General features: G+C 41.2%; 1 protein-coding gene across 1 annotated transcript; it reads right to left on the reverse strand.

The window, feature by feature from the left end:
• Window positions 1-5,565: 5,565 nt before the first annotated feature.
• b3galt4 (UDP-Gal:betaGlcNAc beta 1,3-galactosyltransferase, polypeptide 4) lies at window positions 5,566-8,468 on the reverse strand. The gene is given in 7 exon segments (XM_028451866.1): window positions 5,566-7,788; window positions 7,791-7,840; window positions 7,842-7,972; window positions 7,975-8,020; window positions 8,022-8,065; window positions 8,068-8,211; window positions 8,213-8,468. Coding segments are annotated over 7 exon segments (1,113 nt in total). The 5' UTR covers window positions 8,327-8,468; the 3' UTR covers window positions 5,566-7,204.
• Window positions 8,469-13,545: the final 5,077 nt, after the last annotated feature.

Raw genomic sequence — 13,545 nt, forward strand, 5'->3', positions numbered from 1 at the left:
TTTGGGCCAGAGCAGATTTTAGGGCATTGATGTGAACATGTAAAAATCTGGATGGCATTAGCCCATCATACTTGTTAAATCTGTTGAACCCGAATGCTCCAACTTCTCGTTTTAGATTCCAGAGTACCGGGCATCTGAATGTCCCAAAGTTCCGTAAAAAGACTGTTGGGGAACGTGCTTTTTCATTACCTGCTGGGATGCTATGGAACTGATTAACTGCTGAAGTTAAGATGGCTCCCTCTATTGATGTTTTTAAGGCAAAGCTAAAAACCTATTTGTACACTGTCATGTATGAGTCCTAAAATTCATGTTCTATATGATGTACAGCACTTTGATTGAAAGTGCTCTTTAAGTAACTGTATTATGATTAGCCTTGATGCATTGGTACCAATTAATAGGTCAACAACTAAATAATTCAATTCAATTCAACTTTATTTGTATAGCGCAATTTACAACAGTCATCTCAATGCGCTTGTCAAAATATAAAATTGATAATAAGAAAGAAAAAAACCCAACAAGATCCACATGAACAAGCATTTAGCAACAGTGGGAAGAAAAAAACTCCCTTTTAACAGGAAGAAATTTCCAGCAGAACCAGGTTCAGAGGTGGCAGCCATCTGCGTCGACTGGTTGGGGTTAGTGGACAGAAGGACCAACAGAACAGGATAGAGTGATGGAACATCAGAGTGTCCCAGACTAGTTGAGCCGTGAACCACAGATCAGGAACTGCCATCATCAGCTTCTCGACACCTGAAACAGAGCAGAGAGAGAAGAATGAGGAGAAGGCACTGACTGCAGAAAAACATGATACAGTATTATCAAGTCAGCCTGTCTTGGCCTTTGGCCTCACTCCTTATAGGCGACCGTTTACAGACAAGCCCATGTCCGCTCTAGTTGTTAGGTTAGGTTATGCTCATCATCATACTCTTTACTTACAGTATGATGTAATCTGGAGAATCAGACATCTATCTTTGTGAAAACACCCTGAGAAGCTGATAGAAATGTTTGCCTTATAACAGACCACTGATAGTGGAAGTTGTTACTGTTTTTTTTATTTCCCATTGTGCAGAGATTGCTTTTGGCTCTTTGCCCTTGAATGTTCAGTTTATGAAGGAGTGTTTCAAAGCTAAATGTACCTTTACTCCCTGGGTCCACCTGTTTTAATGATTGTATTTCCTTATAATTCTTGACTTCAATGGCAGGATGGGAAAAATACAATTGTGGTGGCCAACCCCTGAATGGCCACATCCTGAAGAAGTTGAGCAGCCTTCAGAAGACTTCTTTAGCTGCCCCTTACTCTTCTGATTCATAATTTCCCATTCTTTGCAGCGCATGCAAATGCTTCGACTGTCACAGCTGTTGCCTAAGTGTCCTGTGTTCAAGCAGCCGAAACATAGACCTTTCTTACCCAGTTGATGACAGTGCTCCAATACATGATCAGCATGCAATACCAACAAGAAAATATTGTCTTAGTGGAGGAAACATTCTTTTCCCGTGCCTCCTCAAATGTATCCACAAAAACGTTCCCTATCGCCAACTGAAGCATGAGTTGTCAAGCTTTTTCTTTATACCTGGGATTTGATTTGGTTCTCACTTTCTCTGGGTATTCTTTGCACACAGTGTGTGTCCTGGATCTGTAGCTTGCCTCTCAATAAAGTCAACAATGTCTGGAAATCATGCTTGTTCACCAGTTCATTCAAACATGTCATTTGCCTTTATTCTCCATTTGTCTCTAAGTTTATATGATAAGCTGACATGCTCAACTGTTCTAAATAACACAATTCTTCCATCACTTTGCAACATTCTCTAAGGAAGAGTCCAAAAGCTTTCAGTGCTTCTGCATCCTCAGACCAGACCAGGTCAGTTGGTTACCTTTTCCATGTAGGCTGCTGCTGTCACCTGGGATTCATTTCCAAAATGAACTTTTAGCAGCTGCTTGGCAACAATAGGATAACCTCTTTCAGGATTCATGTAAATGTAGCTGTGTACAATGTCCCTTGGTTGTCCCCTTGTGTACTGCTCCAGGTAGTACAGACAGTCTCCTTTAATCAATCAATCAATCAGTCTTTTTTTTATATAGCGCAAATTATTAATGTAACCCTATTTTATTTCTGAACAAAACAAAACAAGAATCTTTAAGATGACTATACGTATATTATGGCCCAAATAATACTTAACTTCCTGGGTAACAGTGGATATTATTCAGATAAATAAATAAATGTGGTTATCACAGATTCATAGAACAATGGACCATCATTTTACTGACTTTATGGATGTGACCCATAAATCTCTCCCCTTTATTCCCCCTTATAGATGGCCCTGTCTCCACATGACTGTTCTTCAATAATCATGTCTCTGTTCAACCACCTTCAGGTACAGTGGGGATCCCTGGTCTCTGGAACTTTTATTTTGGGGGTCTCGGGCTGAGAAGCTTGAGGCCCACTGCTGTAGAGGATCTCCGTTATGAGTTGGAAACTCTCGATGCGGCAGCAAATGGGAATTTAGCATTTTGACCAGAAAAGCAGTTATCTGATTTTGTTGTTGCAGCACACTGTAGAGATCTCCTGTTGATTGACTTTGAACTGGTGGAGAATGATTGCTTTAAAAATGAGGAGGTGGAGGGTTAGAGATGACTGGTGTTTGTGAAAACTAAAGGGTTTAAGATTCGGATGCCACATCCTGTACATTTAGGTTTCAAAATGTACAGGATGTGGTGACAGCTGTCTGTAGTGAGCTGCCACTGAATCAAATGCAACCTAATTTTTCAACAATGGCTCAGGTTTGCAATGCAGTGAAGGATCAGGCACAAATTGAGATTCTTGTAGTAAGTTTTGTCTTTGGTTAAGCTCCTTTATTAAAATAGGTCTCCATCCCATCAGAGTGTTTTGAGCTGACAGTGGACTGTAGCACCGCCAGCTTAGCATTAGCGATAGGCAGCTATCTCTGTTTGAAACTCCAGCCACTCCTTTGGTCTCCTGAACAGATGTTTCTGCTCTTCCAATGTATGCTTTACTTTTTAAATAAGCAGCAGCATGAGCCAATAGTGCAGCCCTTTCTGCTCTTCTTTGTTCAAACGCTGTCGAGCATTTGCTGCTAAAGACGGACCCGGTACTTTATGATACCACAGCGTTCTTGAGGATCTAACAGTGATGCTTTAAATCCTGTCTTGGGGTTCGATGTGGATCTTTCTTTTCATGTTTGTTTTACACGTTCATATTTTGTTCCGTGTCAACCAACACAGCAGCTGGGCAACTTTTAACATCGGCCAACTTCTTTGTTTTAACAGCAATAAAAAAGAAAGTATAGACTTGATTAAACATTTTAGCTTGAGACCATATAATATAAAAAAAATAACAGTCTGAAGTTCAAACTATAACTAACACTTAAAGCAGATGTGTCTAACTCAAGGTCCTGGGGCCAAATCCAGCCCTTTATAGAAGGGGTTCTCAACTGGTCTCACCCTCACTGTAAAAACTGTTGCTTCGATCCAACCTAATAAAAAACAAGGTAACATTTTCCAACCACTTTTTAGTAGTTTAGTGAACTGCTTCTTTTTTTGATTTCGGAAAACTGAATTTTTTTTACTTTTCCTTTGTTAATTTTTTCTAGCATAGCTTTGAAGAAAAAGCAAAAAAAGTTTGACTAACTTAAAAAACAGTTTTTAACTACATCATACTTACATGCAAATAAATAAAGTAAAATGGACATATATATATATTTAGAAAATTGATTTGGATGAATTAATGCACTCAATCTTATTGATTTTTTAAAAAAAATAAAGATTTTGCATGTTTTGAAAGTCTAAATTACTTAATTTAATTAGTCAGAAATACCTAATAAAAACTGTTACATTTAAGAAAGATAGGTATTTGTGTCCAACATTTTTATTTGACAAAAGCATTTTTTTGCAACTTCACAGTTAACTGTTTATATACAATAAAACTAAAATAGAACAAAGTAATCTTTGACCTGACCTTAAAAGTGATGAATACAACATCTGAGTCGTGTCTTTAGCAAATGTAAACAAAGTTCATAACAAAAAAGTGTTTGATTTTAGGATGCATATAAGAACATTTCAACAATTCTGACCTGCAGCTGATAAAACCTTAAAGGGATGCTCTACTGTTTTTACAAATGTGGCCTAAAATCCTAGAAATGTATTTATTAGAAGATCTACACCTAACAAATGCATTACTTTGCAGTATTTTCATTGTATTAACTTTTAAAAATGGGACTACTTTACCATTTTAAAAATTTTATTCCGCCATTTTAAAATCACATGATTTAAGATGTCACTTTGCCTGTTACATCCCATTACTTTCTGTAGGAGTGAATCATTCAACCTGCTTTTTAGATCATTTAGCAGCTTTTTAGATCAAAATGCCAATTTGTGCTACTTTTGGTTGCTCTAAATCAAGAAAAGGTGAAGATGTTGATGTAAACCTCTGTTTTACCAAAAGATGATAAAAACAGTTGAGACCCAAAAACATTTTTGACACCACACTAACTTGAGCCACCAGAGCGAGTCAGCCGTGCACCGAGCTCTAGTGTTGTAGTAGTCGAGACCGGTCTTGAGACCAAATTTTAAAGGTCTCAGTCTCGTCTCGGAAGCATTTTGACTCGATCTTGTCTTGGACTCGGGCTGCCCGGACTCTGGATTTTCCCTCAAGACCGTTCGAGACCAGCACTAATTCCTGCTATTTTTAAACTTTTTTGTAATGTGATAATAACAAGGAGAAGAACAAGATAAAACAATATTTTATTCATTCTTTAATCCACCCCGTATAAAGAGCACAACCCTCCCTCGTGTGTGTGACACACTCACACACACAAGCAGGAGAGAGAGGCGGGAGCTAAACATGTCCGCTAACTTGTTGGTTGTGAAATTTGGTTTCACAAACCACAAAGAATACATTTGTAAAAGCACAGCAAAGAGGAAACACTCTGTGGTGTGTAGGTGACCAGCCATGTTATTTCTTGGCAGAAATACTTTTAAACACATGCTGCACATTCAGCTGACATAAAAATCTTGTTTTTAAATATGTAGAATAATTGTGAGTTTATCAGTAGCAGTAGTAGTTTTAATATTTTAGTTATTTTTTTGCAGGCACCTTTTTTGTCTGTCAAATGTATTTAAAAGAAACTAAAACTGAAGACAGAATGTTATTTAACTGTCGAACCTTGTCATAATTTTATTTATTTATATATTTTTTTTAAATTAAAAAAAAATGTTAATCGTCTTGGTCTCGGGCCAGTCTTGGTCTTGGATAGTGTGCTCTTGAACACAACACTACTGAGCTCTTCTTCTCTGTTTCACTCCTACCAAACCTCGGAGTTAGAACTGACACATCCTGTGGTCTAGATTATTTTTTGGGTCACAACTATTTTTATCCTCTTTTGGTAAAACAGAGGTTTACATCGACATCTTCACCTTTTCTTGTTTTAGAGCAGCAAAAAATTGCACAAATTGGCATTTGACTGAAAAAGCTGCTAAATGATCTAAAAATCAGGCTGAACGCTTCACTCAATGGGATGTTTACAGGCAAATGGGGCCGTGATGTGACGTCATCAATAACATGATTTCAAGATGTAATGCAAGTTTTAAAATGGTAAAGTAGCCCCATTTTTAAAAGTTAATAAAGCTAATATGGTGCAAAATAATGTGTTTTGTTCGGCATAGATCTTCTAATGAGCACAGATCTAAGATTAGTAGATCCCGATAACAGTGAAAACACTGATCAGAAACTCCACCTACACCTGCCTACAATGACAGATAACAAAGAACAATGAAGTTGTTAGTAAATCCGTCACACATTTTTGAACAGGAACTAAAACCACTCATAGGTGGACTCACTGGCGTAGGCAAAGACGCTGGTTTTTGAGTGTCATTAAATTTGGCAGTTGTTTTGAGTGCGCGAGTCTAGTCCAGCAAAAGTCTTTGAAAGACCTCAAATGTCTTCGAAAGTTTAGGTGAATACTCCAGATATAGGCATATGTTAATCCGAGGAGTAGGCCGCATGCTCTTGCAAGAGATTCAAGACCAGTAAACAATGGGACACCCTTGATGATGATACCAGCAGCATCTGGCTCCTGGCAAGTGGATATTCTCACGCTTTCAGTTCCTCATTTACAGTTTCCTCTGCTGTTTGCTGGATGACACAAATAGAACACAATTAGGATGAAATGTCTATTTGTTAAAATAATCATTAAATAAAAAAAAACTAAAACTAAACTTAGTGTCATTAGAAAGGAAACTATGTTTTAAGTAGTTTTGAGTATGGTTTCGGGGCATAATAAAATATATCTGGGGTCTCATTTACAACCGTAGTGTACGTCCAAAATGGGACCTGAAAGATGTGCACGACACTTTTCATGCAAAGATTGCGATTTATTAAAATAAAGTGTGCGTACTGGCGCGCTAACACTGAACCGGCAAAAGGACATTTTAAAACATTTCATTTTAATTGTGAAAACAGGAACACGTAGTTGGTGTGCAAGTCTGAGCAGTAGGGCTGGACAAGAATATCTGAATATTCTGTCGTGGTGGTGCTTTCCGGATAATCATTTTGAGATCTGAACACTTGTGCCTAAGGATGTCACGATTACAAATTTTCTTGGTTCGATTATTGTCAGAGAATTAACTGCATTATTACGATCATCACAATTCATTTTGCAATACTTCATTTCACACTACCATGAATAGGTAAAATCACATGAACACTCTAAGGTCTTGAATTTAAATTAATTTCCATTCTTGAATGCTATAATAACAAAGTAATATATAAACAATGAAAAATAACCAAAAACTACAAGAAAATTGTTAATAATCCTAATTTGAATAAGAAAACAAATCAGATCTGCTCTGTAAACGATCACTAGATGCTACATCTTAACTATAGTATGTACATATATAAAGGAGGCAAGTATATAAAATATATACATATTGAAAATATTCTAAATAAAAAATATATAATCATTGAACTAGAATGAGTTTGACAACCCTAGCCTATACTATTGTATATTTTATTTGTTCTGCAAAAAAGCCAATTAAATAAGAATCAATACTGTAACAAAAATGAATACTGTAACAAAAATGAATTGACAGTCTCAGTACACATAATGAAGCTTCACAGAGCACTTGTGCTATTTCCAGTCCAGTACTGTAGCACAGCAGATGCCCATTAAGTCCAGTTCATTCCAGCCCTCATAATCCCTGGTCCAATCCCAGGGCCGAGCCCAACATGGCCCTGACTTTGCACACCCCCAGGGACGCCCTGACCCCGATCCACGAGCACGGCTGTGACGTGTGGACCTGGGCCCAGTAGTGCAGCATCTCCCTGGGGGGGATGTGGTGGATGGAGACCATGGCCTGATAGCAGCAGCGTCCGTAGGGCACACCTGGACCTCCAGAGAACAGAGGGCAGTGTGAGGGCAAAACTCCAGCAGTACGAGCACAAAGACCAACAAACACGTCCTCTGGGGGCAGGGGTGTGGACAGGGGTGAGGCTGAGGCTGCCAGGGAGATCTTGAGCAAGGCAGAGCGGGACAGGACGTAGGCCGTACCACTGCAGTAGTCTGGGAACACTGAGAGGGGGTAGGCCCCTGAGGGGAGGTAGTGCTTGCTGTCTGGATCTCTATCTGGAGCCACGTGAAGATGCACCCTCCCCAGGTACAGGTCCACCTGCTCATAGGGGTTACGGCTCCGGTTCAGGAAGTGCAGCAAGGCGCCGGGGTTGAAGAGGACGTCGTCGTCCACTTTGGCCATGAAGTGTGCCTGGGGACAGAACTACGGGCCCAGCCCAGCAAGGACAGGGTCTTCAGGGTCAGGTTGGTGTATGGTCATGAAGCGGCCCTGAATCAGGTCTCCTTTCTCCTTGGCCCCCTCCACCAGCAGCTTGGACAGACACGGGTCTGAAACCACGCCTACCATGAACAGGGTCATGACCCTCAGGCCCCTGACCGTCCACCTCCCCCACCCCAGTTGTCCCTGATGGCTGGCGTGCCCCTCTGATTGCAGGGGCGATGTAACCATGGTGATGAGGTAGGGTCTGGCGCGTTGGCAAACACCAGCGGGCTGGGCATGAGCAAGAACTCCTCTGGTCTGGAAGGAGGGACGCTCTGAGGAGTGAACACAGCGGAATGCTGCAGCTGCTCGGGGCTGAGTTGATGCCCATGGAGGTGAACCCAGGACTCGATCAGGTCCACGAAGCTGCAGAGCCAGGACCGCAGCGCAGGATATCACGGAGCACAGCAGCGGGAGGACCCCACCCCGGCCTCCGCGCTTTCCAAAGCGGGTTTTGCAAACCCAAAATCCCCGTCCCACCATGGTGGAGTCCGAGGCGGTGATGCGGTGGTGATGATGATGATAACGTTGCAGTGCCGTTGGATGTCAGTGTGACAGCAGTACAGAGTGAAGGCTGGATCCGAACAGGCTCTGTTTACACGCACACGCACGCACGCACACGCACAATCCCTGTGCGTCCTCAGCCCGCTGCGCAGAAGAAGACCCTCTCTACCCCGACCACCTCACGTCACTAGTGTTACTTTACTGCGGATGATAAACAAGACATCATGTGACTCAATTTACAGCTGCAATAATTATTATTATTATTAGAAACGCTTCTTCTCCAGCATGGAGAAAAATACCCCAAAAATATCAATAACGTCCCAAAAACCATTTGCACGTAGTCCAGAAAATTCGAATCAATTAAAAATCGAATGTAAAAATTTTAAAATAATAATCTATTTCATCATCAGAAGCTTTGCAGTGTCCATTGTTTTCTTTCAGTTTCATATCAAAGCAAATGATACGTCATGACATCTAGTGGTCACACTTGGTCATCAATTCACTGAAAATGGCCTTTCCACACTTTAATCCTGCAAATCTAAGTACGTGTCCAACTCAAGACCCTTTAGAGCAGGTGTTCTCAACCTTGGGATCACGACCCAATTTGGGGTCGCCAGATGCCTCCTCGAAACTAACAATTTGATCCCATTTTTCACTTCATCAGCCTCAGGAGAACCACAATAATAATCTATTTTACAAGTGTGTCCTAGGAGCTGTACATAAAACAAGTTTACAGTGTCAAAATAGCACTAAAATTTTCTTAAAACAAATAACACAGAACAAGTACATGAAAAACAGTAAAAAGTACAGTCAGAGTAAGAGCTTATGAAAGAAAAATCTATAGAAGCCACCTAAGAGTTAAAAATAAATGAGCTAAAAGAACATGGTGAAGTTTTTGTGACAAGGTTATATAAAAAGAGCCCTAAACTCTCCCAGTGAGACCAACTCTGTTGGTGTGTAATTTGCTTATTTGCTTATTTGCTTATTTTTACCCTTTTTTCTGCAACTACACCAAACTTGTCATTTTTAACCTATTTTCATCACTTTTTGCCATAAACTTTGCTCCTTTAATGCATGTTTGCATCATTACTCCATTTCTGCTACTTTTCTATCAAATTTCAACACCTTTTCTGCACATTATAACACTTTCACCACTTTTCCCACCAAATGTCACATTTTTTTGACCCCATTATTGTCACTTTTAGCCTCATATCGCCATATTTCATGTTATTTGATTTTTTTTTTGTGCCAATTTAAAGTATTGGCCCCTGAGTGAAAACGTGTTTGACACCCCTGCTTTAGAGCATCCAATTTGGCCCTCACGTGAATATAAAAATGAAAGAAAACAATAACCATTTTGTGAATTACCAGACAATTCAGTTGTAGACATCTCAATTTTTTTAAATTCACTGAAACTCCATTATTTTGCTGTGGCTTATACCATAATTTTCCCATGCCTTTATTACATGACTCATGTCATTTTAACTGTAAGTTTTTTTTTTTCTAAAATCCTGCTTTCTCACAAAATTCCCCTAAATCACACACAAACTAATGTCTCACAAAATCAAGGAAGTTTAAAGGAAAGATTCTGCAGGGACTGTTAACTGTACTGTAGTTTATTGCTTGGATAATGTCAATTTTACATATAGTATACGTGTGGAACTGGAAGTGCAAACGAGGGCTCAATTTCACAAGCCTGATCGAAGGCCTCACTCTATGGCCGGGGTGTCAAAATAATTTTAGTTCAGGAGCCAAATCTGCAGCAGTTTGATATTAAATTGGCCACAGATTAGAGGCAGAGAATACGAGTCATTTCAACATTAATGGACACTAGTTGGCACAACCATGTATAAATGGTATAAAGTATGTAAAGAACTGACATATCCAAGCCATAAGTAACGGATATCAGTCCAATTTAATTTGGTTAAATTTTGTAGAATAACTTGGGGGAAATTGCAGAATTGGACAGAAAAAAAAAAATGTAGAGTTCTTTCAACAATTTGAGATAAAAAATGACTGCCATCATGTGATATTAACTGTGAGCCCTGCAAATATATATATTAAGAGCAGAGTGAGGGAGCAGATGCAGAATGGTTCATTTTGAACCAATGATTAAGATGATACAAAATACAATTATGCATCCAAACTTCTACTTGCTCTTAAAACCTGAAATTGATCTCTCAGAAATAGTTTGCTCAAATATAGGCCACAGATTCAAAATCATACGCCCCAATAGCAGGTTTTGATCTGCATGCCTGCAGGGCTGCTATGGGTCATGTTCACATACTGTTCATTTCTGCTCCATCTTTGGCAGAAATACAAAGCAGTCAGAAAAGTAGAAACATCATTGGAAACAGACTAATTCATCAAAATGTCACTACAACTTTGCATTCAATAGTCCAACACTTGAATGTAGACATAAAGTTCATCCTGTTAACATATGCCCATTCTTATCATCTTTATATTTGTATTGAGAGAACATCTGGGTCAGGTGAGGTGCAATGAACACAATTATGCAGATTCTCTTGTTTATTTAACATGCAATCAAGTCTTAGCAAGACACAAATACACTCGCTTGGATGTTTATTTATTTATTTATTTATTTTTACTAGATTTTAAAATTGTTTTTTCATTTCTCAAACTGGGGTGTATATATATATATATATATATATATACACACACACACACACACACATGTAAAATAAATCAATGGCATATAATTCAAATATGTAATCAATAAAAAATGTAAGTAACCACCATAAAGTAAACATTAGGGAACTAAAACTTCCTAACCGTCAGGGTAATAAGATAGTTAAGAAATAGTAATAAAACGTAATATTAGTGCTACTTATTGTGCAAATGTTACACCACTTGCAATCAATCAATTAACAGTAAAAGGAAACAGAATATTTTTATGATAGCAATATTATCGGTCCCCCAATATTGTTGGCCAATAATTTCCATAAAATGGAACATTGATCGACATTGTTATAGGTTTTTCTATCAATATTGAACAACTGCTATCTGCTGTTGTTTGAGACAACATATTAAAAACAATATTATCTTGTTATGTTATTGTTTGACCCCCCCCCCCCCCCCCCACAGGGCAAGCCAGGGCCTAGATGCATCATCAGTAGTGTTCCTCCGGATCATAGGGTGTTTCGCCCATTAACTATACAACCCTCCCCAGAGTTGGCCAGCCACAGGGTGATCAGCCCATAGCTTGCATCCCAGGCCCACGCATGGCATGGGCGCCCTGCCCCCAGAGCCAAGCCTGAGACCACATACCCCAACCTGCTATTTGGGGGCCCAAGAGGTATCATTCCTCTTCAGCCAGAGCCACTGGCTGCTTCTCTCTGCTGACTCCGATGCAGCTTTGATGGCTGCGCGCTGGCTCTGGCCCCTGACTCCCAGGTCTCGTAGTTTGGTGGTAGATGTTGCTACAAACCCTCTGCATCCAACCTCCACTGGGCGGACTTCTGTATTCCAGCCGTGATGTTGTGCTTCTGCTGCTAGTTCGGCATAGCGCAGGTGTTTTCGCTCATATGCCTCATCTATGGAATTCTCCCAGGGTACGGTGAGCTCGATGACGTAAACCTTCTTGATGGAGCGGGACCAAAGCACCAGATCAGGCCTTAAGGTGGTGGTGGTGATCTCTGCAGGAAATGCCAGTTGTTGGCCAATATCTACCAGCATTGCCCAGTCACGTGCTAAGCACAGCTGGCCTCTCTCTGATGGTGCCGAGCTGCTCCTGGTTGCTTTCACCCCTTCACCGACAAAGGCAGTTGTCCATGTGGGGTTGGATATTGGCAGTGGTAGGGAGTTGATGGCAGATCTTTTGCCCTCCAAGGTGGCCGCAAGGCTCTTTAGGACTTGGTTGTGGCGCCAAGTGTACCGTCCTTGGGTGAGACTGGCTTTACATCCTGTTAGAATGTGCCGGAGAGAGGCTGGCCTGGAGCTATAGGGTAAACTGGGTTCTCCCAAACCACTGGTGGAGATTGACAGGTGTTGGAAGGACATCATAAGTAGCCCTGATGGTGAAATGCAAACTCTGTGCTTCCATGGCCCACACCTCTCTCCAGCTGAGCCTCCTCTTCTCCACATTGTCCCACCGTGTCCACTGTCCCTGTTTGCCAAGGGAGACCGCCTTGGCCCACCTTGCTGCCTCCTCCTGACGGCGTACTTCTTCCACCACCATCTTCCTCCGTGTAGGGCGCAGTTGCCTTGCTCCATGTTGGTTGGCTGGTATTTAGGCCAAGGCCTCCTCTTCCACGCTGAACATTCCCCACAATGTCAGCATGTTTGAGAGCTGATGTTGCCTCCTCCACTGCTGTTGCTGGAGTCCATTTGCGCCCAGTAGCTAAGGTTGGTGCGTTCTCTCTCACCACTTTGTCTTTGGATTCATTCAGTGTCATCTGTAGTCGTGTTTTAGCACACTTGAACTCCTCCGTGAGACTGGTGAGGGGCAACTTGAGCACACCATCTCCATACAGGCCTATGTTAATGAGGCATCGCAGAAGTCCAAGCCACTTTTTGATGTACGCTGTGACTCCTCTTTCCAGCTTCTCTACTGTTGAGATGGGGACTTCATACACTGCAAGGGGCCACAGCACCCGGGGTAGGAGACCAAATTGAAGGCACCAAATCTTTAACTTCCCAGGTAGCTGAGTATTATCGATGGACTGTAGGCCAGCGCTGATGTCCTTGCGCAGCTGTTGCACCTGGTACCTGTCCTTCAGGCTTGCATCGTAGTACCTTCCGAGGCTTTTGATTGGCTGTTCAGATACTGTGGGGATTGGATCATCATCAATGAAGAACTTCAAGTCAGCAAGCACTCCTTTCACCACTTAGATGCTGCGTGACTTAGATGGCTTGATCTTCATACGGGCCCAACTGATGTTTTCCTCCAGTTTCCTGAGCAGCCTCTTGGTGCATGGGATGGTGGTGGTCAGGGTGGTGATGTCATCCATGTAGGCTCTGAGGGGAGGAAGGCGCAGACAAGAGCCGACCCGCTGTCCACCTACAACCCATTTTGAGGCTCGAATGATCTCCATCGCCATGGTGAATGCCAGAGGAGAGATAGTGCATCCGGCCATGATGCCTACTTCCAGGCTGCCATGGTGGTGAACTCAGAGGTTGAAAAGCAGAACTGTAAATCTTGAAAGTAAGCTTTAACTATAGTTAAGATGGTGATAGGG

This window comes from Gouania willdenowi, chromosome 7, assembly GCF_900634775.1.
Source record: "Gouania willdenowi chromosome 7, fGouWil2.1, whole genome shotgun sequence".
NCBI classification, from domain to species: domain Eukaryota; kingdom Metazoa; phylum Chordata; class Actinopteri; order Blenniiformes; family Gobiesocidae; genus Gouania; species Gouania willdenowi.